This window comes from Triplophysa dalaica, chromosome 1 (assembly GCF_015846415.1).
Source record: "Triplophysa dalaica isolate WHDGS20190420 chromosome 1, ASM1584641v1, whole genome shotgun sequence".
Classification (NCBI taxonomy): Eukaryota; Metazoa; Chordata; class Actinopteri; order Cypriniformes; family Nemacheilidae; genus Triplophysa; species Triplophysa dalaica.
In genome coordinates, this window is record NC_079542.1 from 480,001 (window position 1) to 505,858 (window position 25,858).

At 41.5% G+C, this 25,858-nt stretch overlaps 1 protein-coding gene across 6 annotated transcripts in view; it reads left to right on the forward strand.

Annotated features, from left to right (window-relative positions):
- The window catches only part of nrxn2b (neurexin 2b), a 401,147-nt gene that overhangs the window by 324,170 nt on the left and 51,119 nt on the right, over positions 1-25,858 (forward strand). For all 6 annotated transcript variants that reach the window (XM_056746323.1, XM_056746365.1, XM_056746355.1 and 3 more), the window contains one exon: positions 24,754-24,935. In XM_056746323.1, the coding sequence (XP_056602301.1) occupies positions 24,754-24,935 (182 nt within the window). The remainder of the gene's footprint in view (positions 1-24,753; positions 24,936-25,858) is intronic.

Below are 25,858 nucleotides of genomic sequence, written 5' to 3' on the forward strand. Positions count from 1 at the left end.
CAGCACTGGTGGGATTTTGGGAAAGTTCAGATAAAACAACTATGTCAACAATACTCTCAGAACGTCACTAGAGAAGTAACCCTGAGATTAAGCACCTTAGAGACTGAGATTTTAAAACCGCAAGAATTGGCTCACTTGCCTGGGGAACAAAGTGATGTGGAGTCTCTCATAAAAAATAAGAAGACTCTGACCTTTTAGGGGTTAAAACACAGGGTGCTCTGGTCAGGTCACGCTTTCTTAGTATAAATGAGATGGATGCACCATCAAGGTTTTTTTTTAGTTTAGAAAAGAAAAATGGACAGAAAAGAGTCATTCAGGCGTTACGTTCTGAAGCTGGAACTGTATTGACTGACCACAAAGACATTCGTAAGAGAGCAGTCACTTTTTATGAGTCTCTATATAAAAATGAACTGGGTCCAGATTCTATGAATGACAGTGCTTTTTTTGATAATCTTCCTCAAGTGGCAGAGGAAGTCAATGCAAAGATTTCAGGTGCCTTGACCATGGGGGAGCTGTGTAAAGCCATCCAGGGTATGGCGCTTGGAAAAGCACCAGGGATTGACGGTCTGCCTGTTGACTTTTATAAGTCTTTATGGTCAGAGATTGGAGAGGACTTGCTAGAGGTACTGAACGACAGTTTAGCCGTAGGGCTTCTGCCGTTGAGTTGCCGTAGAGCAGTCCTGACTCTCCTACCCAAGAAGGGTGATCTGACGGACATCAAGTGCTGGCGGCCGGTCTCCCTCCTGTGCAGTGACTACAAGCTGCTCTCTAAGACTTTGGCTAACCGATTGGCAGAGGCTATGGACCAGGTAATTCATCCTGACCAGACATACTGTGTCCCCGGGAGGTCAATCTTTGATAATGTTTCCCTGATTAGAGATCTTCTTGATGTCTCTAAGAGGTTAAAGTTAGATTGTGGCTTAATATCATTGGAACAAGAGAAAGCCTTTGATCGCGTTGAGCACACTTATTTATGGAGAGCTTTGGAAGCATTTGGTTTTTGCAAAAAAATTATAGATCAGGTGAAGGTTCTCTATAGTGACGTTCAGAGCATTCTCAAAGTTAACGGTGGTTTGTGTGCTCCTTTTTTAGGCTTGTAGAGGTATTAGACAGGGGTGTTCCCTTTCTGGGATGCTTTATTCTTTGGCCATAGAGCCTTTATTACAGAAAATAAGAATGAAACTTCAAGGTATATCTTTGCCAAATTGTAATGGTAATTTTTTATTATCAGCATATGCTGATGATATAGTAGTTATGATTAGTAAGCAAAGTGATGTACAGGTTTTATCTGAAGTACTTGGAAATTTTAAAGTGTTGTCTTCTGCTAAAATAAACTGGAGTAAAAGCGAAGCACTATTGATAGGCAGCTGGAAAAGTGGGGAACCAGGACTCCCAGCTGGTTTACATTGGGGAAAAGAAGGTTTTAAATATTTAGGGGTATTTTTGGGAGATGAGACAATAGTACAGAAGAACTGGGAAGGTTTAATTGAAAAAGTCAAAAGACGCCTAGAAAAATGGTTTGTGAAAGACTGTTGGATGGACCATCAAATTGTAACTGGCGTGCTGTTTCATGCCTGATTTTACGTAGTTTTCTAGGATTGGGGCTGGACAAAGTACTTTTCTTGATGGATCCCCAAAAACTGGACGCCTCAACATTGATAATTTTTTATAAGAATACTTTTAAAGTTTGGAGTCTTTTTGTTGTTCAACGACCAGAAAACTCACCTTCTCTTTTCTGGTTACTGGAGGAGCCTTTAATCTATGGCTCTCGATTGGATTTAACGGACAGTTCATTTTTTCCTGGACTTAATAGAGTGCTGATTGGACACAACGTCATTACTCTGAGTCAGTTACTGAACATTGTAGGGCCGAAGCAGCTCTGGCTCAACATTTGGGAATCAGATCTATTCGTCTGGTTACTCAGTTGCTCATGAAATGGAAAGCTGCTCTTAAAACAACTGAAATAGAACTGTTAACAGAATATTGTGAAGGCTCTTGTGTTTCGAATCCCAAAGACTCTTTTCCTTGTATGTTTTTGTCTATAAATGTTAAATGGGTTACTTCCCCTTTCTTCAGAAATGCTGCATCTATGTGTAAAGATTTGTTTTTAAGTACTGGCAAATCTTTGTACAGGTCTTGTGTTTTGGTGTTTAGCAAGAATGTTTTAAATGCAAGAGTTGATACTCCCTGGCGTGATGTTTTGAAACTGAACGAATGCAAAAAACCTGAGTGGCGATCTTTTTACAAACCACCGTTGACCAAGAGAACAGCTGATTTGCAATGGAAAATACTTCATGGTGCTGTCGCGGTTAATGCTTTTGTGACAGTTTTTAACCCTGAGGTTGCTTCTACATGCCCTTTTTGCTCTAATAGAGAAACTGTTTTCCATGCTTTTATGAATTGTTGTAGATTACAATCTCTATTTGTAATTCTAGGTGATGTTCTTAGGAGTTGTAATGAAACCTTTTCTCTGGAGGCCTTTATTTTGGGGTACAAATATGTGAGGAAAAAAAGATTTGTTTGTCAACTTCTGAATTTCGTTCTAGGCCAAGCAAAACTGGCCATTTATTTAAGCAGGAAAAAGAAAATAGAACATAGAAATAGAATGCATATGGTGTTTTAATGAGGCTCTGTGCTCTGTTTTTGAGGGTGAATTGATTTTTACGCATACTTTGTGAGGTTTTTTTATTATTATTATTATTATTATTTTTATTTTTTTGTATCTGTGGCGTAAAACTTTGAAAACTATTTAATACTGTGGTATAAGAGTGTATGGTGAAATAGGATATTTTTTTGTAATAAAAGTCTTGTTAAAATTAAAATCTCTCTCTGAGTCTCTCTGAGTCTCTCTCTCTCTCTCTCTCTCTGTGTCTCTCTCTCTCTCTCTCTCTCCCTCTCTCTTTCTCTTTCTCTCTCTCTCTCTCTCTCTCTCTCTCTCTCTCTCTCTCTCTCTCTCTCTCTCTCTCTCTCTCTCTCTCTCTCCCTCTCTCTCTCTGTGTCTCTCTCTCTCTCTTTGGTCTCTCTCTCTCTCTCTCTCTCTGTCTGTCTCTCTCTCTCTCTATCTCTCTGTCTGTTTCTCTCTCTCTCTCTCTCTCTCTCTCTCTCTCTCTCTCTCTGTCTCTCTCTGTCTCTCTCTCTCTCTCTCTCTCTCTGTCTCTCTCTCTCTCTCTCTCTCTCTATTGGACATTTAAAAATGAACAATCAGTGGATTACAGCAGAAGAATTGCATCTGAGAACAGACGTTCGGTCTCTTCGAGTTCTTCAAAGACTGCTGGAAGAAATAAAGAACCAATTGCGTCTTCAGCTGGCACAGTTGGAGAACTTTGATGGATATTTCCCTGAGATTCGTGTGTCTGCAGAAGTGGAAGATTGGGAAGAGACTGAAGGGAGTCTACTGACTTTTAGAACACCTGAACCTGGCAATTTTGAACTTTTCTCCAAGAAAGCCCTGTACATGTGTTGTGTTAAAATTCTTAATCTAAGAGCTCTGGACAATGTGATCGAGTCAAAATGGATTGGAGTAACTGAGCATGGATCTTCCCCGAAAGGTAGTTGGAGGTCCCTGTACAAGAAGCCTATTGAAAAAAGACTAGGGGACTTTCAGTGGCGGATTGTACATTGGGCAATAGCCACAAACAGGTACAAAGCACATCTGAATCCTTTGCATAGTGTAGAGTGTAGCTTTTGTGGGGACTCTGAAACCGTTAACCATCTTTTTGTTGAATGTTCGAGACTAAGTGAACTTCTTTGGTTGTTAAAAAATGTTTGCCAAAGGTTAGGGTGACAAATAAACAAAAAGTAATATTATTGAACTTTATCTTTGGTAAAGCAAAGATGGCGATCTGGTTAACCAGGAAAAACAGGATTCTAAATTTAAGTGGAGTAGATCCAGTACAGATGTTAAAAGGTTTTTTTAAAGGGACGTTTGATGCTGGAGTTCGCCTATTATGAAATGGTAAAAGATATTGAGAATATTGAGATATTTTTTATGTGGGGAACAGAAGGTGTGTTGTGTAAGCCCAATGAAGGGCAAGGTTATCAGTTAAGTTTTGGAGTGTTATAAAAGAGAAGTTGAGTTGTAAATTGTTCAGTATATGAAATTATTTTACTTTATTTTTCTTTAATTTTTTTGTATTTTTTTGAAATATTTATTGTAAAATAAATCAGATTTTAAAGGTCTCTCTCTCTCTCTCTCCCTCTCTTTCTCTCTCTCTCTCTCTCTCTCTCTCTCTCTCTCTCTCTCTCTCTCTCTCCCTCTCTCTCTCTCTCAAATTCAAATTCAAATGTGCTTTATTGGCATGACAATTGTTACAATGTATTGCCAAAGCATTTATAACATGTACAGTACATCTAGAACAGATGAAAAACAAACAATATACATCACATCAAACAATACACATTTAAGAAGAAACAAAACCAACAAACGAAACAAAAACATTTTATATGTGTGTGTGTGTGTACGTTTGTGAGCGCATCACTGATTGGTCGACTCCTCCCTTTTGTTATGGCAGGCATCAATGTATTGTGCTGCTAGTAAAACACAATCTTGTTTCTCTCCTAATAAATATTGGAGTTGTGTATTGTTGTCTAATTTCCTGAAGTCCGGGCAAATCATTTCAAATTTGGGAGAGAATTTCCTTCTAATGTCTTGATAGTTTGGGCAGCTGATGAAGAAGTGTTGTTCTCTCTGTGTCTCTCTCTCTCTGTGTCTCTCTCTCTCTCTCTCTCTCTCTCTCTCTCTGTCTGTATCTCTCTCTATCTCTCTGTCTCTCTCTCTCTCTGTGTCTCTCTCTCGCTCGCTCTAACTCCCTCCCACCGCCTCCGTCTCTCTTTCTCTGCAGCTGCGTCTCGTTCTTTCTCTGGTGATCTCAGGCTTTCACACGAGCGTAGCATCCCCTTCCCGTCTCTCTGTTTCTCTCTCTCTCCCTCGTGTCGACGCCGCGGTAACCGTCGCTAAGAGATAGACGGGGGTTCTGGGAGATGATGCTGCAGCGTCTGCTTTCATCAGCATGAGACGACTCTAGCTCTTTCTGTCGAGCGGCTGGCCCGAGGAACGCTGCTGAATATAGAGACCAGGATCACATGTGGAAAGCGGATCTCTGCGTCAGGAATCAGAGCGACATCAGAGATGTCTGAGTTGTATTGTGTTCAGGATGGCATTTGTGTTTCTCTTCAGACGAGTCTTCTGGACTCTACATGGATGATCTGGATTAAGTTGATTGGATTGTTTTGAATTGAAGATTGTGTTTGGCTGCCGTCGGAGTTGGATATTTTTACCTGTGCTCCGGGTTTTTCCGGGATCATAAATAATCCAGATTTCCTCTGGCCGTGAAGGGATCTGTGGGAGTCATGGAAACCTCTTCTGCTTGACATGTGTTGCTGCTTTCGTCATGTGAGGAGGCGTGGCATGGAAGTCCCGCCCCCTTTCTACTACGCCCTCAGGGCACTGTTTGCGTGGAGCGGGTCGGCGGCGTGCCCACCTGCTCCGGCCCGGGTCTTTTGGCCGAACTTGTCGGGTGTATGGTGGTGGATTCTTTCACTGGCACTGCTGGTCTCTCCAGGTCCGGCGGTTTCCGCTCGGGTCTCGTCCAGTCTCAGCACGACACATCACGTTCATCATTTCCACAACAAACATGGCACCGTGCCCATCGCCATTAACCGCATGCCCTTCCTCACGCGCGGGAGTCACGGTAAGAGCCCGGCAGTTAGGGAGGATACGGTTCTGACTTCACACAAACAATTTATTTAAATGAGGGTGTCAATTGATTAATCACATCCAGAAAAAAAAGTTTGTGTTTACATCATATATATCTTTGCACTGTGCATATTCATTTTGTATGTTGGTATTTCTGTCAAGGTACTTTATTGGCATGATTGTGTGTTCTTACAATATTGCCAAAGTATTGAACATATAACGAAAGACATATCAAATAAAGTTCATGTTTAAGGCTGAAATTTACTTTCCGTTTCCCAATGATCTACCCTAACCCTTTGATCATATGGCTTATTCTTATGTGGTTTTGTTCCGTTGTGCCAGTCTGAAGTGTCACATGGAATCAGATCTTGAGGCTTAAGTGCTTTATATTGAAGTGTGTTAGGAGGACTTGAGTTAAGATGTTTTTTTGGATGTGTATTTCAGCCTTGCAATCATAATTTGGTGTTCTTCTCTGAACTCTTCAGATTTTTTTAAGGAATTCAGTGTGCAGGGATCTATGGGGTATTTATAACTTTAATATTAATGTGACAAATAGTCCGTCTTTGCTCTTGGTTGGGGATGTAGTGGTCTGAGCTGGGATGGTCAGATGGTCGTATTTGTCTTGGGTGGTGGTGGAATTGCCTTAGATGGACCTGGGATGGTCAGTCAGTCTGCAGCTGAAGCTGGTGTTATCTCTAGTTGGGGATGGGCATATGTCGATCATCTGGACCTGCCTGAATTTCTCCCTACCTCGGGATGGGCATCCCGAGAAGGAGGCAGAAAGAGAATAATTAGCGTAGCTGCTGTTCAATAACTATGCATTAAGTGAAAGCTTGGATGAAAAGATGTGTCTTCAATCTAGATTTAAATTGGGAGAGTGTGTCTGACCCTCGAATAGTATCAGGAAGGCTATTCCAGAGTTTAGGTGCTACGTATGGGAAAGCTCGCCCCCCTTTGATGGATTTTGTTATTCTATGTGTCATCAAAAGACCTGAGTTTTGAGATCTTAGAGAGCGTGATGGGTTGTAACGTGATAAAAGCTCGGTTAAGTAAGTAGGGGCTAAACCGTTCAGGGCTTTGTAAGTAATTTAAAAAATCAGTACGATACTTAATGGGTAGCCAGTGAGGCGATGATAAAACTGGGGTTATGTGATCGTATTTTCTTGACCTAGTAAGAACTCTGGCAGCTGCATTCTGAACTAACTGTAGTTTGTTTATCGATGATACAGGACAACCACTAAGTAGAGCATTACAATAGTCAAGTCTTGAAGTCACAAATGCATGAATAAGCTTTTCTGCGTCTGCAACACACAAACTATTTCGTAATTTGGCAACATTTCTAAGGTGGAAGAAAGCTGTTTTTGACATCAATTTATCTCCGCTTCTGTATAGTGGCTGTATTAAGCCTGTTTTCCAGGATCAATGTAGGACTGTGCTTTAACATTTCTGTTCAGATGTTGTTTAAACCGCATGCCTTCCTGAGTTTTAGTTCGTTTAGTGCTTCAGATAGTCTAGAGGATTAGGGTTGATTTTGTTGATCCACTCTAACTGGTTTAGTTTATTTTGTAGGGTTTTCTGATCAGGTGTAAGACAATCTGAGATTTCTCTGAACCGGTTTTTAAAGTAGACTTTCCATAGTTCTCCATTTTGTATGACTGGATCTCGGTTTTCTTGTTTATTTAGACTATTCTACTTTTCCCAGAATTGATTCTCTCTCTCTCTGTCTGTCTCTCTCTCTCTCTCTCTCTCTCTCTCTTTATCTCTCTCTCTTTCCCTCTCTCTTTCTCTCCCTCTCTCTCTCTCTCTCTCTCACTCTCTAACTCTATCTCATTCTCTCTCTCTCTCTCTCTCTCTCTCTCTGATTCAAGATTCAAGATTCAAAGGAGCTTTATTGGCATGATAAAAGAAAATGTACATTGCCAAAGCACAAGATTAAATATAAACATGCAGAAATACAGATTAAGATAAAAAATAAAATAGAATAAAATTAAAAATCTATAAGTAAATATCTTTATATATACATCTCAATATAAACAGAAAAAGAGTTTTAATTAAAGTTCTCAATGAGGGTGACAGTGTCAGTTTGTGTGTGTTGTTCTGTCAGTGTTGTGTTGTGTTGTGCTGGTTGTTCTTTGGTCGTGGCAGGACTTGACATATCTTGCAGCAGGTTTGAGCTTCTTGACTTTTCTCCCAGTATGTATGAGATCTTGTCCTTTTGTTGAAACTGGTCAAAGTCTTTGTGTAAGTTTGTAAACTGGGGGAAGAATGTTTCTCTGATGTGTGTGTAGTTGGGACAGGAGAGGAGAAAGTGCAGCTCTGTTTCCACTTGATTGTGTGTGCAGTGTGGACACAGTCGCTCTTCTCTCGGTGTCCATGTGTGTCTGTGTCTGCCCGTCTCTACAGTGAGCTGGTGATCACTGAGTCTGTACATGCTCAACACTTTTCTTAGTTTAGGGTCTGATACGCTTGTGAGCTATTCTGACACTTTATATTCTCTCTTTAGTGACAGATAGCATTCCAGTTTACTTTGCTGAGCTGTTGCTTCTGTCCAGTGTTTGAGATATTTCTCTTTTTGTCTTTTCATCATTTGGTTTAGTCTGGCTGGGGTTTGGGGTTGACTTGGGCATGTTTGGGGTTGTAGAGTTAGTTGTGAGATCAGTTGGATGAAGGGGTTTCTCTCTGGGCTCAGCTCTTGATGACTTAAGGCTTTGTGATGGAGTGTGTCTGTGTCGCTGTTCTTAAGGTGTGTGTAGAATTTTAAAGCTCTTTTTTGTATTTTAATGATTAGAGGATACAGTCCTAATTCTGCTCTGCAGGCATTGTTTGGAGTTTTTCTCTGTACCCGTAGAATGTTTTTACACATTTCTGTTTGCAGAATCTCTATTGGGTGTTTGTCCCATCTGCTGAACTCTTGATGGGCGAGAGGACCCCAAACCTCACTTCCATACAGCGCCATTGGTTCTATAATTGATTGTATTATTTTCAACCAGATTACGGTTGGGATGTCAATTTTGATATTCTTTTTGATTGCGTAAAAGGCTCTTCGTGCCTTGTCTCTCACGTCATTCAAAGCCTTGTTTAAGTTTCCGGTGTTACTAATGTTTATTCCAAGAAATGTGTAGTCTCTGTCTCTCTCTCACTCTATCACACTCTCTCTCTCTCTGTCTCTATCTCTATCTCTCTCACTCTATCACACTCTCTCACACTCTCTGTCTCTCCCTCTCTCTCTCTCTCTCTCTAACACACTCTCTCTCTCTTCATTGATTTAGATCTTTTGTTGGCGGCAGAAGTTGCAGATATGATTGTGAGTTTTGTTAAATAGATTATGGATTCTTGTTGTGAATGGAAACCGGTCTCAGAAAAGCTTGGTAACACTCTGTGAGGTGCATGAATAATTTGATGCATCTTGTTTTTTTCAGATATTTGAATTAACATAATGAATGCAGAAATGTCCCGTGAAACTGACTGACAGCTAAAGCTCTGTTGTGTGTGAATGTTCAGTCCGTGCCTTCGGCAAAACAACAACTTGACTGAAATAAAGAAAGACAAATCCAGTTTGAGAAGTGCTTGTCCATCCATCCATCCATCTTCTTCCGCTTATCCGGGGCCGGGTCGCGGGGGCAGCAGTCTAAGCAGGGATGACCAGACTTCCCTCTCCCTAGACACTTCCTCCAGCTCTTCCGGGGGGACACCGAGGCGTTCCCAGGCCAGCCGGGAGACATAGTCCCTCCAGCGTGTCCTAGGTCTTCCCCGGGGTCTTCTCCCGGTGTGACATGCCCGGAACACCTTCCCGGGAAGGCGTCCAGGGGGCATCCGGAAAAGATGCCCGAGCCACCTCAGCTGACCCCTCTCGATGTGGAGGAGCAGCGGATCTACTCTGAGCTCCTCCCGAGTGACCGAGCTTCTCACCCTATCACTAAGGGATCGCCCGGCCACCCTGCGGAGAAAGCTCATTTCGGCCGCTTGTATCCGGGATCTTGTCCTTTTGGTCATGACCCACAGCTCATGACCATAGGTGAGAGTAGGAACGTAGATTGACCGGTAAATCGAGAGCTTCGCCTTGCGGCTCAGCTCCTTCTTCACCACGACAGACCGGTACAGCGTCTGCATTACTGCAGAAGCTGCCCCGATCCGTCTGTCAATCTCCCGTTCCATCCTTCCCTCACTCGTGAACAAGACCCCCAGATACTTGAACTCCTCCACTTGAGGCAGGAACTCTCCACCTACCTGAAGTGAGCAAGCCACCCTTTTCCAACTGAGAACCATGGCCTCAGATTTGGAGGTGCTGATTCTCATCCCAGCCGCTTCACACTCAGCTGCAAACCGACCCAGTGCATGCTGAAGATCCTGGTCTGATGGGGCCAGCACGATGACATCATCCGCAAAGAGCAGAGATGAAATCGTGTGGTCCCCAAACCCGACGCCCTCCGGCCCCTGGCTGCGCCTAGAAATTCTGTCCATAAAAATTATGAACAGAACCGGCGACAAAGGGCAGCCCTGCCGGAGTCCAACATGCACCGGGAACAAGCCTGACTTACTGCCGGCAATGCGAACCAAGCTCCTACTCCGGTCGTACAGGGACCGGATGGCCCTTAGCAAAGGGTCCCGAATCCCATACTCCCGGAGCACCCTCCACAAGATGCCGCGAGGGACACAGTCGAATGCCTTCTCCAAATCCACAAAACACATGTGGATTGGTTGGGCAAACTCCCATGAACCCTCCAGCACCCTGGAGAGTGTATAGACTGGTCCAGTGTTGCACGACCGGGACGGAAACCACACTGTTCCTCCTGAATCCGGGGTTCTACCACTACCCTGGCATAAACTTTCCCGGGGAGGCTGAGAAGTGTGATCCCCGATAGTTGGAGCACACCCTCCGGTCCCCCTTCTTAAAAAGAGGGACCACCACCCCGGTCTGCCAGTCCAAGGGCACTGTCCCTGACCGCCACACGATGCTGCAGAGGCGTGTCAGCCAAGACAGCCCCACAACATCCAGAGACTTGAGGTACTCAGGGCGGATCTCATCCACCCCCGGCGCCTTGCCACCGAGGAGTTTCTTGACTACCTCGGTGACTTCAGCCCGGGTGATGGGCGAGTCCGCCTCTGAGCCCTCTGCCTCTGCTTCCTCAAAGGAAGACGTGACGGCGGGATTGAGGAGATCCTCGAAGTATTCCTTCCCCCGCCCGATGATATCCCCGGTCGAGGTCAACAGCTGCCCCCCTCCACTGTAAACAGTGTTGATAGGGCACTGCTTCCCCCTCCTGAGGCGCCAGACGGTTTGCCAGAATCTCTTCGAGGCTGACCGATAGTCTTTCTCCATGGCCTCACCGAACTCCTCCCAGGCCCGAGTTTTTGCCTCCCCAACCACCCGGGCTGCAGTCCGCTTGGCCTGTGCTTGTGTGAGTTAAAAACACGTTGACATTCACACAACTATTTGCTTCTTGATGATAGAAGAGAAGCTTCTGAGGGGTTGTTTGTGTGACATCACGTGATGTAAGTCCACATGGAGTCACAGAGGACATATTTCATCATCCATCCACCTCCAGTACTCTATAAACTTTGTGTGTGAAACTCTGTCTATCATGACATCAGAGTTGGGTATCGTTTCAATTTGATCAATCTTATTCTGCTTACCAATTTTGATCATAATTTTTAGACATATTTTGGTCATTCCAGTCCAGTTTTTTGAATTTCAAACCTAAAGTAATCCAACAGCACTGTGAAAGACTGACAGCATGACAAGACACATGAATACTGTCATCAAAATCCACATTATCTCTTAAACAAAATTAGAAATATGTAATATAAACAGCATATTTTCCGTTATTTTCACCTGTTTCTTCAGTTTTTATTTTCTGCAAATAAATGCAAATACTTTTGAAACAAGATTTTTCTTTCTTATTTGGAAGAAATAGTGTTAGTACTTTACAGAATGAATCAAAAACTATTATTTTACCTAAACGCACTATAAGTCATAACAGACTTCATAACAGACTTCATAGGCGACAGAATTTCCGTACAGTGTTTGTATATTTGATTTGTTGTTGGGTGAACAGAAGTAATTCAGTCATGAATGCTCATGAGTGATGCATTCTACATGAATTCATTATTTGTAGAAGACATCACTTTGCAGAAGGTGCTGGAAAATCACAGAACACACGCACGCAATAATTGATTTCTGATGAGAGACAGAGAGACAGAGACGTGTGCGTGTCTCATTAGACAGTCTTTATCTACACACACACACACAGACGAAAACAGACACACGCGGACACAAATGCGCACACACACACAGACGCACCTACACACGTGCACACATACACACAGACGCACATGGACACACTCGGACACAAATGCACACACACACAGACAGACACACATGCAAACACACTGACGCACACACATGCACACACAACAATGGCTAGACATACTTTTAACTTGCTAGCTAATGTTCAATGTAATCATTGATTGTATTTCAATTTGGCAATATTTGTATAAAAATATAAATTGACCATGTGTTTACTCATCACTGATAACATATAAATGGTTTTAAATATTGTTGTCTAATTTGCACTCCAATTGTTCTAAAATGCAGTTATGTAGCTCAAGAAAAGACATAATTTTTTTTGACCTCGGTATTTCTAATAACTTGTGTAAGGCCGGGATTGAACGTGTAGTGGTAAAATCAAGTTTCCTATTCTGAACCTTGTTTGTGGGAGATGATGCTGATGATATGATTCTGATGTGTACCATAAATAGATCCAGAGGGGCGTGTTGACGTTCCAAACAAATAACTGAAGTATATTAATTAAAAAAATAAAGATTCATTGTAACAAAATGAAACAAACAACTTTTTAGGCCGCTTGCTGGTTTGTTGCACCATGCCACCCTAGCTCCATGTGCACGGTCAATAGACTGTGTGCTCTTGCACCAGCCCCCCTTCCTGTCAGGGGTGGCCTATCCTTTATACAACTTTTCCCCTCTCACCTATAGAGGGCACACACTCAGAGAAATAAACAATTAACAATAAAACATCATACTGATATTTAAATTAAGGTGGTAAGTATGGCTCCTACAGAACTTCTTCAAATTTTGAAAGAAGCCAAGTTAATGGAATTTAATTCTCTTTTCATATTCATTAAAAAATTATATTTCACCAATCCTTCTGTTGCTGTGGATTGAAGGTTTGCAGTTATTTGATTTGACAAATTATTAACATTGCACTAAATTCCAATCAAAGGTTGTGCGTTGAACATGTCTTGGTTTGGTGTTCATTCATTTCTAACAGTCCACTGGTTATTTGGAACTATATTATAATAAAATACATGTGAACAGTTTGATTTTTAAAACCACTACTTTTTCAGATGTTAAATATGGCCTGAAACATCTTCGGGGAGGTCTGTATGTTTGAGTCTGGAAAAGTATGGAATTTCGAAATGGAAAATGTGTAGGAACCCTGTGATCAACCAGAGTAAACAAATCAACAATTCCTTAGTTTGTTTTTTAAGCAATCAAAAATCTTAGGGGGCCGTACATGTTAATGAGGGGGCCAAGGTCCCTCCGGTCCCCCCGTGGCTACGCTACTGGTTCAGGAGTTCATTCGTGTGAGATTGAGTGTTACAGTCACATTTCTTTACATTCATAGAGTAAATCTGTTGTGTTACTCATTTCTGATGTTATTTACTTCTGACCGTTCGGTGTGTGAGCGAGACAGACGGCGGAGTGCTTTGTTTGTTTTTTTGTGTTATGTCTCGTCGTCTCATCTGCTCTATTTGGCTGCCGAAATGTGTTGATACAACACAGACTGACGCTGTTTAGTGATGGGATTCCTTGCAAACAAACAAAAAAACTAATAATACAACCCTCAGCTGTTGTGTAGTCAGCGCAAATCACAGACGCCACCGTTTGTGTGTGTGTTTATGATTGTGTATGTTCAGGTTTTGTGGGATTTCTATGTTTAGAACTCAAGAGTTTATTGATATTATCAGTTGAATTGTTTCTCATTGATGTGATGAGAACATGTTTGTAATAAGATTCATTAAAAGGAAGGAAGGAGTCGGGAACTGGCAATGTTTCATTGTGTGTTTGTGTAGACGTGTGACCGCTCTGAGCGGGCTTATTGCAGGGTCTGAGCAGACGGACCCACTTTTGCTTGTCCGAGTGATGCAGGTTTCTTGGAAATATAAGTAATTCTTGCCGCTCGTAGAGGATTTAGACGTTGACAGGTGCTCGTTCATACATCAATGACAATATTTAGACAGTAAAGGAGAATTTCACTTTTCACATAAATGTTGATGATCATTTACACGCCCTCATGTCATCCAAGATGTTTATGTGTTTGTTTCTTCAGTGGAAAAGAAATGAAGGTTTTTGATGAAAACATTGCAGGATTTTTCTCCATATAGTGACTTCAATGGACTCCAAACTGTTGAAGGTCAAAATGACACTTTCAGTGCAGCTTCAAAGGCGGTCTGTTTGTGGTCTTTATACCATGGTCTGTTTAAATACTGGATTCTGATTGGCTGGAAGATGTTCATTAAAACCCTCCGCTTTGTGTTGGATGGTTCTTCGTCTCCACGTCGTGCATTAAAATCCTTTCATGAACAGTTAGCCACAGATTATCTCTTACTTATAAAACTGTCAGTTCTGGTCCTTGATTCTGATTGGCTGAGCAGAGTCCTAAACTGTATAAAATACCCCGATGTATAACGGCTGACCGAACCACATAGCCTAAATATCATCTTATATACTTTTTTCTATGAAACCTTGCTAAGCATATGGAGTAACCGTTTTATATAAGCAATAAGCCCCGCGAAGCAGTGGGTTTCAGTGCATTATACAACAGCTGAGGGCATAATGCAACCCTGTAACTCTTATAATATGCACTGTAACCCACTGCTTTGCGGGGCTTATTTCTTTACTATACCATGGTCTTTTTGAATACTGGTTTCTGATTGGCTGGAACTTGTCCATTAAAACCCTTTAACGCACGGGTAGCTCCAGTATATTTGATTACTTTTGAAATTTAACTCACAAAATAGGCAAGGTAAGGCAAGTTTATTTATATAGCACATTTCATACACAAGTGCAATTCAAAGTGCTTTACATAAAATGATTGACAGAAAGAAATAAGTCTTATCTTTAAAATGCAAATGATTTAAGATCACAAAAACTTTAGATTTTAAGAAACAATAAAACAGCAATAAAATTGATTAAAAGTGTGAGTGTATATATAAAAGGAATAAGAGCAAAAATAAAATAAATTAGAAATAGAAGTGCAGTTGATGTAAAGCAGCACAGTGCTCAGGTTGTGAATGCACAACTAAACAAGTGTGTTTATAATCTGGATTTAGAAGTAGCTTCTGTTGGTGAATGTCTGATGTCTTCTGGAAGCAGATTCCAGCTACAGGTGGTGTAATGACTAAACGCTGACTCGCCCTGTTTTGAGTGAACCCTTGTTATCTCTAACTGACTTGATCCTGATGATCTGAGAAATCTGATTGGTTTATATTCAATGAGCATATCTGAGATGTATTTAGGTCCTAGACAATTAATAATACTTTGAAGTTGATTCTAAAATTTGCTTTTTGCTTTGACATGACTGCTGAAACTAAGGTCAGAATTTTAAAATGACCCCAAGATTTTTTACCTTGCTTTGTGTCTTTAGACCTCTTAAGTCAAGGTATGTGTTTAACTTGTTAGTTTCATCCTTGTTGCCAAAAACAATGACTTCAGTTTTGTTTTTATTTAACTGAAGGAAGTTTTGACACATCCGACTGTTAATTTCATCAATGCATTGGCAAAGAGAGTCAATAGGCATGTAGTCATTGGGTGAGAGGGCTAGATAGATCTGAGTATCGTCTGCATAGCTGTGGTAGGCAATTTGGTACTTTTTCATTATTTGGCCAAGTGGGAACATATATAAATTGAAGAGGAGTGGCGCAAGAATTGAGCAATGGTCATGGTCATGGGTGTCCAGTCAGATTCGTGGTTCCTTATGCTCACATAGTAACCTCTCCCTTTAAGGTATGACCCAAACCATTTAAGTACCAATCCAGAAAGCCCTACCCAGCTTTCCAGCCTATGTAGGAGTATAGTGTGATCAACCGTGTCAAAAGCAGCACTGAGATCTAGTAAAACTAGAACTGATAATTTGCCTGAATCAGAATTCAATCGAATATCATTAATTATCTTTATGAGCACTGTTTCTGATAAAATAACCTTCATGTTCACCTGTTTGATCTAAAATGACCATGTAAACATCAATAAAAACGTTAACTTGGCAAATGACCATGTAATAAGCAGGATAATCCCCGGCTAGCCGTGCATTAAAGGATTTTAATGCACTTTATGGAGGCAACCAACCTCCTCAGTGCGTTGGGTGGTTCTTTGCCTCAACGTTAAGGGTCACATTTAGGGTCATTGCGTTAAAAAGGTGATGCTTGATGTAGGTGGAAGTACCGAGTCAGTGTTCGCAAGTTGAACGCGCATGTTTTCAACGTAATTACGTATAACATGAAGTCGTGAATGTGCATCTCAAAACAAAGCAAGTCCAGCATTTGTGTTTATAAAGCATAAACAGTTTTATTTTTGGGCTGATGGTTTCACAAGATAAGACCTTTATTCATGGTCTGGTGTGGTTTAAAGGCCTTTGAAGCTGCACTGAAACTGTCATTTTGACCTCCAACCGATTGGAGTCTATTGAAGTCCACTATATAGTGAAAAATCCTGTCATGTTTTTATTAAATACATAAACATCTTGGATGACATGGGGGTGACTAAATGAACTGTGCAGCTGCGCGCAATTTAAACATAATTTGAGATTTATAGACTTCACATCTGACAGAGAGTAAAATACATGTGTATGGCATCCTTTTTTAAACAAATGTTTCCTCTGAAATGAGTATTTATTTTTCCTCGGGTGGTCTTTCTCTGAAGATCTTCATCTTCAGTGGATCACATGTTTTGTTGTTTGTCTTTATGTAATGACTGAAAGTTTCACGTGTTAGAAAGAGATCCTCTGAAGAATGATGATCAAGAATAAAAGTTTGAGAGATCTGATCGGTTTTCTCATGTTGGCTTTATTCTATGACGTCATCACATGTGTGCTTTACGCAGAGAGCCAACCCAGAATGCTCAGCGAAACCATTAAGCTGAATATATGTGTGTTCCCTTTGGTGTTGTCTGATGACTTTTGTTGATGTGATTGACATGATGAATTATTGCACAGAGACAGACGCGTTGATATGATGTTCTGACGCTGGAATAATTCAGTATTGCTCTCTCAGAAACAGAGCGGTTTCATCATCTCATGACGCTCTTGGGCTGTTTTAATCTTCACACCATGTTTGAAGGGAAATGTTGGATCGAACATCTCACACAATAATTTTAAATCACAGGACTTCGGATTTGAGCTCATTGGTGGTGTTTGTAGACGAGACCTCAAATCATGGTGACCGTATTTAGTAAAGCACCCTACCCAGTGCTCGCTTTACTTTGTAACGTCTACTGTATTTATCAGACGCTTTCATCCAAACAATAATGAAGTGACTTCATCTTTATAGAGTAATTAAAGACATCCATCTGTCTGATAAAAGAGAAGTCAAATGTGACTTTGACTACATCCGAGAAATCATTTACATTGAGGCATTTGGCAGACGCTTTTATCCAAAGCGACTTACTTTGCTTTATCCTATACATTTTACATAGGTATTTGCAATCCCCTGGGATCGAACCCACAACCTTGCAATGAGCTACAGGAAAGCTTGAATCAAATTCAAGTCAAATCCCTTTATTGTCACTCAACCAAATACACAAGTTCTTTGCTCGTAATCATAGCGAAACCACTTTAAGTGCCATATTGAACCAGATCGTGGTGCTTCAGTGGTTCTTCTGAGGTTCCTTCAGGTGACCGAATAAAGTAAAAGGAGACCGTCTTTGGCTGTTTTAGAGGCTTCGATGATGTTTTTTGTGTGTTTAACCTGGTTATGTTTATGTTGTTAGTTAAAAACATGCAAATCGATATAAGTGTAATGGAGGTCTGCTAGTGCATGTGCAAACGTCAGTTTTTGTCAGAAATCGCATTTTTTTTCCTACTATGGTGAGGGGAATGACACCGGACCGAATGGCGTCAGACAGGTTATATTAATTCACACTAATAACAGAAGGGTTAGTTTTGCCTTTTTATATTGGACCAGAGTTGGATAAAAAACAAGCAGATTGACCAGGAGACATTTGCAAGAAGGACTTCAGAGGACGTTTCATAGAAGTGTTTAGAAGTGTTTAAGAGGTATCCGACACACACACACAATATCAGTTTATTACACTGAACAGCTTTCACAGTCGATGTTAAAGTCATGAAGCTGTTATTTGAGTGTTGGTTATCTTAGAATGTGTGTAGCTTTATTATTTTTACCAGCTGTAGGACTGTGATGAAAGTGAAAGTAGTTTAGCGTGTAGCTCAGTCAAATGTTTACATTTCTCTCTGATAACCAAACACTACTCCTCTCTGAGGAAGACCTTGCACATGTTTTGGTGTTTTCCTTTGGGCGGGGGTTATTAAAAGCACTCGGAATGGTGACATCATGTACCCGGGAAGCAGAGGGCTGTAGTCCGATCCAGACGTTTTCTGTAGTCCTTGAAAAGTGAATTCTGTTGAAGACAATATATATCGCTTGGCACTGAACTTTGAGCTTTTGAGCTAATATTATTTTACAGATATTATTTGTGCTCTAACAGCAACAATACACACTAGCTAAAGCTTGAAAAATGGGATTGCAGGGAATGGGACCTTTATGCCCCTGTTTAGTTCTCCAGCAGTTCTATATAGTACCTCAGTCATCCCAAAGAACTGCTGAAGCACCAAAATAAGGTTCTATATAGCATCAAATTCAGATTCACCTCATCCATCATACACCCTGACAAAGAGGAAAGAGTGCAGGGAACAAGGCATCTGAGTTCTGAAGTGAGGTCGTGATAGAGAGAAACGAGGACAGGGGAGAAATACTTGTACTTTATAAATATACGAACAACTCTCTACTGAAGGTAGGGTTAGATGGGTACTGATGTGTGAAGGTTCCTGTAAAGATAGAGGTCTTATTGTGGTCTGTCTGGCAGGGGACTGTTAAAGATTCTGTTATTTACCGTGAACTCAAGTAGAGAAAGACATTCAGAGCACCCCGACACCCATCACTAGAGATGTTCTTGTCCCGCTGGAGTCAGTGTGTTTATTACCGTACACCCGCTGGAGAAAAAGCTTTATGTTGTGATGAAAACCGCTCGTGTGTGGCTTCTCTCTCTATCTCTCTCTTTCTCTACTCTCCGTATCTCTCATCATGACTTGCAGGTGTGTGTGTGTCTCTCTCTCTGTGTCAGGTCTCTGTGTATGTGGTTTGTTGCCTCTGTGCTAATGGAAAAATGAATCAGCAGTCAGGACAAGCAGAACTCTGGAGGAAGCTCTTAAATAAAGATCATAACATGAGTGAGAGAGAGAACGAGAGAGTGAGAGGGAGAGTGAGAGCAAGAGAGGGACAGAGAGAGAGAGAGAGAGAGGGAGAGAGAGAGAGAGAGAGAGAGAGAGAGAGAGAGGGAGAGAGAGAGAGAGCTTTTATTTTATCATGCCAATAAAGCTCCTTTGAATCTTGAATCTTGAGAGAGAGAGAGAGAGAGAGAGAGAGAGAGAGAGAAAAAGCGAGAGCAAGAGAGGGACAGAGAGAGAAAGAGAGAGAGAGAGAGAGAGAGAGAGAGATAGAGAGTGAGAGAGAGAGTATGTACATCTTAAGTATCATTTTAAGTACAGGTATATTTCCCACAATCTGGAACCAAGGTCTCATAACTCCAATCCATAAAAGTGGAGACAAATTCGACCCTAATAATTACCTCGGAATATGTGTAAACAGTAATCTAGGTAAACTCCTCTGTAACATTCTTAACAGCAGACTTCTCCAATATCTAAACAACCAAAACATCCTGAGAAAATGCCAAATTGGTTTCCAAACCAAATACCGTACATCCGATCATATATACACTCTTCGTACCTTAATTGACAAAGAAACAAACCAAAAGAAAAGAAAGCTCTACTCATGCTTTGTTGACTTCAAAAAAGCTTTTGACTCAATCTGGCATGAGGGACTTTTTCTTCAGTTGATTCAATGTGGCATCGGAGGAAAAACCTACGACATCATCAAATCAATGTACACCAATAACACATTTGGAGTTAAAATTGGCAACAGGCACACAGACTTTCTCTCCCAGAGTCGTGGAGTGAGACAGGGCTGTAGTCTAAGTCCTACACTATTTAACATTTACATGAATGAATTAGCTGGAGCTCTAGAACAGTCACCAGCACCCGGTCCGACCTTACAAGACACCGAAGTGAAATGCCTCCTGTTTGCAGACGATCTGGTGCTGCTGTGACCCACAAAAGAGGGTCTACAGCAACATCTGGACACCCTGCACACTTTCTGCCAAACATGGGCCCTATCGGTTAACCTTAAGAAGACTCGAGTCATGATATTCCAAAAAAAGCCCAGTAGCCAAAATCAACATCACCGTTTAAAACTAAACAACGTGCCCCTAGAACACACCAAGAACTACACATATCTCGCTATAAACATTAGCCCAATAGAGATTCTGCAAACAGAAATGTGTAAAAACATTCTACGGGTACAGAGAAAAACTCCAAACAACGCCTGCAGAGCAGAATTAGGACTGTATCCTCTAATCATTAAAATACAAAAAAGAGCTTTAAAATTCTACACACACCTTAAGAACAGCGACACAGACACACTCCATCACAAAGCCTTAAGTCATCAAGAGCTGAGCCCAGAGAGAAACCCCTTCATCCAACTGATCTCACAACTAACTCTACAACCCCAAACATGCCCAAGTCAACCCCAAACCCCAGCCATACTAAACCAAATGATCAAAAGACAAAAAGAGAAATATCTCCAACACTGGACAGAAGCAACAGCTCAGCAAAGTAAAGTGGAATGCTATCTGTCACTAAAGAGAGAATATAAAGTGTCAGAATACCTCACAAGCGTATCAGACCCTAAACTAAGAAAAGTGTTGAGCATGTACAGACTCAGTGATCACCAGCTCACTGTAGAGACGGGCAGACACAGACACACATGGACACCGAGAGAAGAGCGACTGTGTCCACACTGCACACACAATCAAGTGGAAACAGAGCTGCACTTTCTCCTCTCCTGTCCCAACTACACACACATCAGAGAAACATTCTTCCCCCAGTTTACAAACTTACACAAAGACTTTGACCAGTTTCAACAAAAGGACAAGATCTCATACATACTGGGAGAAAAGTCAAGAAGCTCAAACCTGCTGCAAGATATGTCAAGTCCTGCCACGACCAAAGAACAACCAGCACAACACAACACAACACTGACAGGACAACACACACAAACTGACACTGTCACCCTCATTGAGAACTTTAATTAAAACTCTTTTTCTGTTTATATTGAGATGTATATATATATAGATTTTTACTTATAGACTTTTAATTTTATTCTATCTTATTTTTTATCTTAATCTGTATTTCTGCATGTTTATATTTAATCTTGTGCTTCGACAATGTAAATTTTCTTTTATCATGCCAATAAAGCTACTTTGAATCTTGAATCTTAAATCTTTAGAGAGAGGGAGAGAGAGAGGCAGAGAGAGATAGAGGCAGAGAGAGAGAGAGAGATTCGGCTCCTGGTCACTGATTGGCTGGCAGCTGACGTTTACTCAGAAGGGAGCTGTCCACACAGTGCTGGTGCTGAAGTCACACGCGGCCGCTGCATGTGCAGGCGCTGTCCAGAGCCGCAGTGCTGAAAATAAACTCCTGCTCTCAGACACACTCACATGTGTGTTCCTCTGTTCCAAAGGATTCTCAGATTCGGCTGTTCCTCAACAGCGTGTCATTCATGCTCCTCAAGATAAAAGACCTGAGAAAATCAGCTCCTCGTGTTGACGAGACGCATTTTGATTGTTTGGTGCTTGCTAGTCCTGCTGAAACAGAGTGAATTTAATTCATACATATGCACATTGATCATAGGCTCGGATGAAATGCAGCAGCTGCCGAGCAGGATTTGGCTGAAGTATTAATTTTTATTGTGTGTGTGTGGAGATGGTGGTCTAGTGGGTTAAACCACTGAACTGGTAAATCAAAGGTTGCTGGTTCGATCCCAGCAGCCACCACCAGTGTGTCCTTGAGCAAGACACTTTACTCCATGTTGCTCCAGGGGGATTGTCCCTGTAATAAGTGCACTGTAAGTCGCTTTGGATAAAAGAGTCTGCTAAATGACTAAATGGAAATGGAAATGGCTGGAAGCTCATAGTTTTCATTCTGGCATGTCTGCAGTTTTTGCTTTTGTTTTCTGTGTATATTCATTGATATCGTTTCTATAGTGTTATTTCATTTCTTCTTCAGAGAACTTCATTCATCACTTGGTGGATCTTTCCGGCAAAATGAGCTGATTGATTCAGCATGGATAATGGCCATGGCTCCTGTCTGAGAAAGTCTGAAGAAGCGGATGAGAGGATGAGAATGGATGGGTTGCTGGTGTTTTGCTCTTCATTTGAATCCTGCAGAGAGTGTGTGTGTGTGATGGAATCTTGAGTAAGTGAGATCTATATTTGGTTTGATAACATCTGCTCCTGCAGGAGTTCTCTAAATGATGTGTTGATTCATAGGGTTGCCTCACATTCAGACTCCGTCAGAACTGCAGAGAGAATACAAGATTACATTACAAACACAAATCTAGAAAGATACGAGAACACAGGCTGAACTCTGCAGTGCCACCCATAGGACTGACGTTTTAACACAATTTCTCTGTGTCTCAGTGAACATCAGCTTCAGATGAATAAAGACGCTTTGGAAGTGAACATTATAAATGTCAATGTCACGTTTCATTCGCTGTAAAGCCTAGATTTACTGACAAAATTGATAGTGTTATAAATGGGCTCAATTGTAACAGGTAGTAACTCTTTTAATAATTTATTTGGAATGGGGTGTAATAAGCATGTTGTCGGTTTGGATGTTGCAATAACTTTAATTACTTAAAGGAGAAAAACACTCTAGCTTTTCTTATCGGGTGATGGTCGATGCTAATTCTTTAGACACACTTGGAGGTTTGGTTTTAGCTATGTTTTCTCGTATTTTTTCGATTTTCTCTGTAAATATTTTTATGAATTCATTGCTACCAAGGTGCGGCGGAATAGCCAGGTCAGGTGGAGTCTGATTGTTTGTCAGTTTAGCAATTGTACTAAATAAAAACCTTGGATTGTTTTTGTTAGTTTCTTTAAGGTTCAGAGTTGCTCGGCTTTTGCTGATTTTAGTGACTTTTTATAACAGTTCTCACTGTCTTTCCATGCAATTTTAAAGACCTCTAATTGGGTTTGTTTCCATTTGCGCTCCACTTTACGGGTTTTTCTTTTTAGGGCGCGAGTGATGCGATTGTACCATGCTGCTATGATCTTTTCATTAATCTTTTTTTTACTTCATAGATGCGACCGCTTCTAATGTGTTAGAGAAAATTGTGCCCATGTTGCTGATCATGTCGTCGAGCGATTCTATATTTGTTGGAAAGGTTAGTCAGATCTGGCAGGTTTTTTATGAAGCTATCTGTAGTAAATGAGGTGATTGTTCTACCCTGTGGATAAAGAGTTTTACGACTGATTTCTGCAGTGTGCAATATCAAAAATCCCCTGTACTTGTGGGGACATTTTTTGGTCCCCATGAGGAGACAAGCTTATAAATCATACAGAATGAACTTTTGTTAAAATATTAAAGACCAGAAAGTTTTGTGTGATTGTTAGTTTTAGGGGTAGGGAATATGATATAAAGTTTGTGCAGTATAGAAACCATTGCGTCTATGGAATGTCCCCATAAAACATGGAAACCCAACGTTTGTGTCTGTGTATGCAGATGTGTGTTGAGTTGAGCAGAAATGTGAGTGTGTGGTGTTTGTTTTCCCTCCCTGTTTACACACCGGCGTTCTGCTTCATCTTCACTTTCATCTCTGTCCTGAAAACTCACCACACTTTTCATCTGTGAACACTCAGTGGACACTTCCATTGGGATGAATGGGTTGTTTGTGTGTTCGCCTAACAACAGTTGGTTTGACGAGTCCCAGTAGAGCATCAGTCACAGATTCGTATCAAAGACTGATGCAGATAACATTCATTCAGTGGATCAAATCATTCTGCGTAACAACTTGTTAACGGTGTAGTTTTGTTTGGGCACAATCGGAAAAGATTTGATGTTGTCTTAACAAAATACAGCCAAACACAACTCACTTAATCTTGTCTGTCACTTTAAAAAAATAATTAATGTCATAAGATTATTCAGATAGAGCTTCAAGTTTATGGATTTGTGATGACACACGCACTCGCACACACAAACACACACAGACACACACACACACACTCCCACAAACGCACGCACACACACACGCACCCTCACACACACACACACACACACTCACACACTCCCACAAACGCACGCACACACACACACACACCCTCACACACACACTCACACAAACGCACGCACACACACACAGACACACGCGCACACACGCACTCACACACACACACACACACCCTCACACACACACACACACACACTCACACACACACGCGCACACACACAGGTGCACACACGCACTCATACAGGCGCACACACACACAGGCACACACGCACACACACACACACTCACACACACACACTCAGTCACAAAATGGCTTCCAGTGTTTCTATGTGTCAAAATGTCTGGCCTGACAAAAATGATCCAGTTCTCTGTTTGTGTGTATGCGTGTGTGTGTGTGTGTGTGTGTGCGTGCGTTTGTGGGAGTGTGTGAGTGTGTGTGTGTGTGTGTGTTTGTGTGTGATGGTGCGTGTGTGTGTGTGTGTGTGTGCTCGTGTGAAGTCTCTGTGATCTGACCACTGTAGTCTGTCTGTGGACAGATGTTGACCTCATGTGTGTTGTCTGAATGATTCACAGTAGAACGTTTCAATGATGTCATCACTCTCTCTCTCTCTCTCTCTCTCTCAGCTGGGACGACGTATATCTTCGGTCGTGGAGGAGCCCTCATCACATACACGTGGCCACCGAACGACCGGCCGAGCACGCGGGCAGACCGGCTGGCGGTGGGCTTCAGTTCACAGCTGAAAGAAGCTGTGCTGGTGCGGGTGGAGAGTGCTAAGGGTCTCGGGGACTATCTGGAGCTTCACATAGTAAGAACCACACCCGGCGGGCTAACGGCTGCTTTGTACACTTTGTTGCAATGACTTGTAATGAATTTTGGAATTTGTCTTTTAGAGTGTTCCAGCCATAACAGAGGCTTAAATAGTGTCAGTGTCCTACAGCCAATAGTATCTGGGATATTGTAGAATGGTTATCTGAAAGAGTTGTTTAAACTTTATTGAATAGCTCAACTCTCTCTTACTCGATGGGTTCTATTCCGTAAAGAGAGATAGATTGATTTTTCTTCAGTGTTTTACCAAATACTTCCAAGTAAATCCTTTAGCCCACAGATGCTGTTTTATTCTGGATGTATTCTAATAGACAGGCTGTGAAATAATGAATGAATTACACAACATTTCTGGAATCTAATGGTAGCCAAAGCTTTTGCACAGCGTTGCGTATTACATTGTATACATAGAGGCATGTTATATACACACACATCATCACAAACAAAATGAATCCTTGTTTTATTACAGTAAAGGTGCAGTAAACATGTTGTTTTTAGAGGCTGAATATGATTTGTTGATATGATAAACACTTAACTTTAGTTGTACTCATGTGTTTTGGGTGGCAGTTTGCTTCAGCAGAAGATTTGTTGGTCACACACAACATTCACATGTGAAACTAGTAATGAATTGTCATGTTAGTGTTAAAGATCTTCATGAGGTTGTGAGTGAATGTATCTGAAGAGCATTCATGCAGATGATTGTGTATGTGTGCTGCAGTATTGAAGTGTGTTTAGGATCTGCTTTAGATCGGGCGGTTATAGATCTTTCTCATGATCAGAGTAATGAGACAAGCAGCAGGAGGACCACACACACACACCCAGACACGCATACGCATGCACGAATACACACACACAGACTAGGGCTGTAGTCAAGTCCACTGTTGTCGAGTCCAAGACCAGGACTAG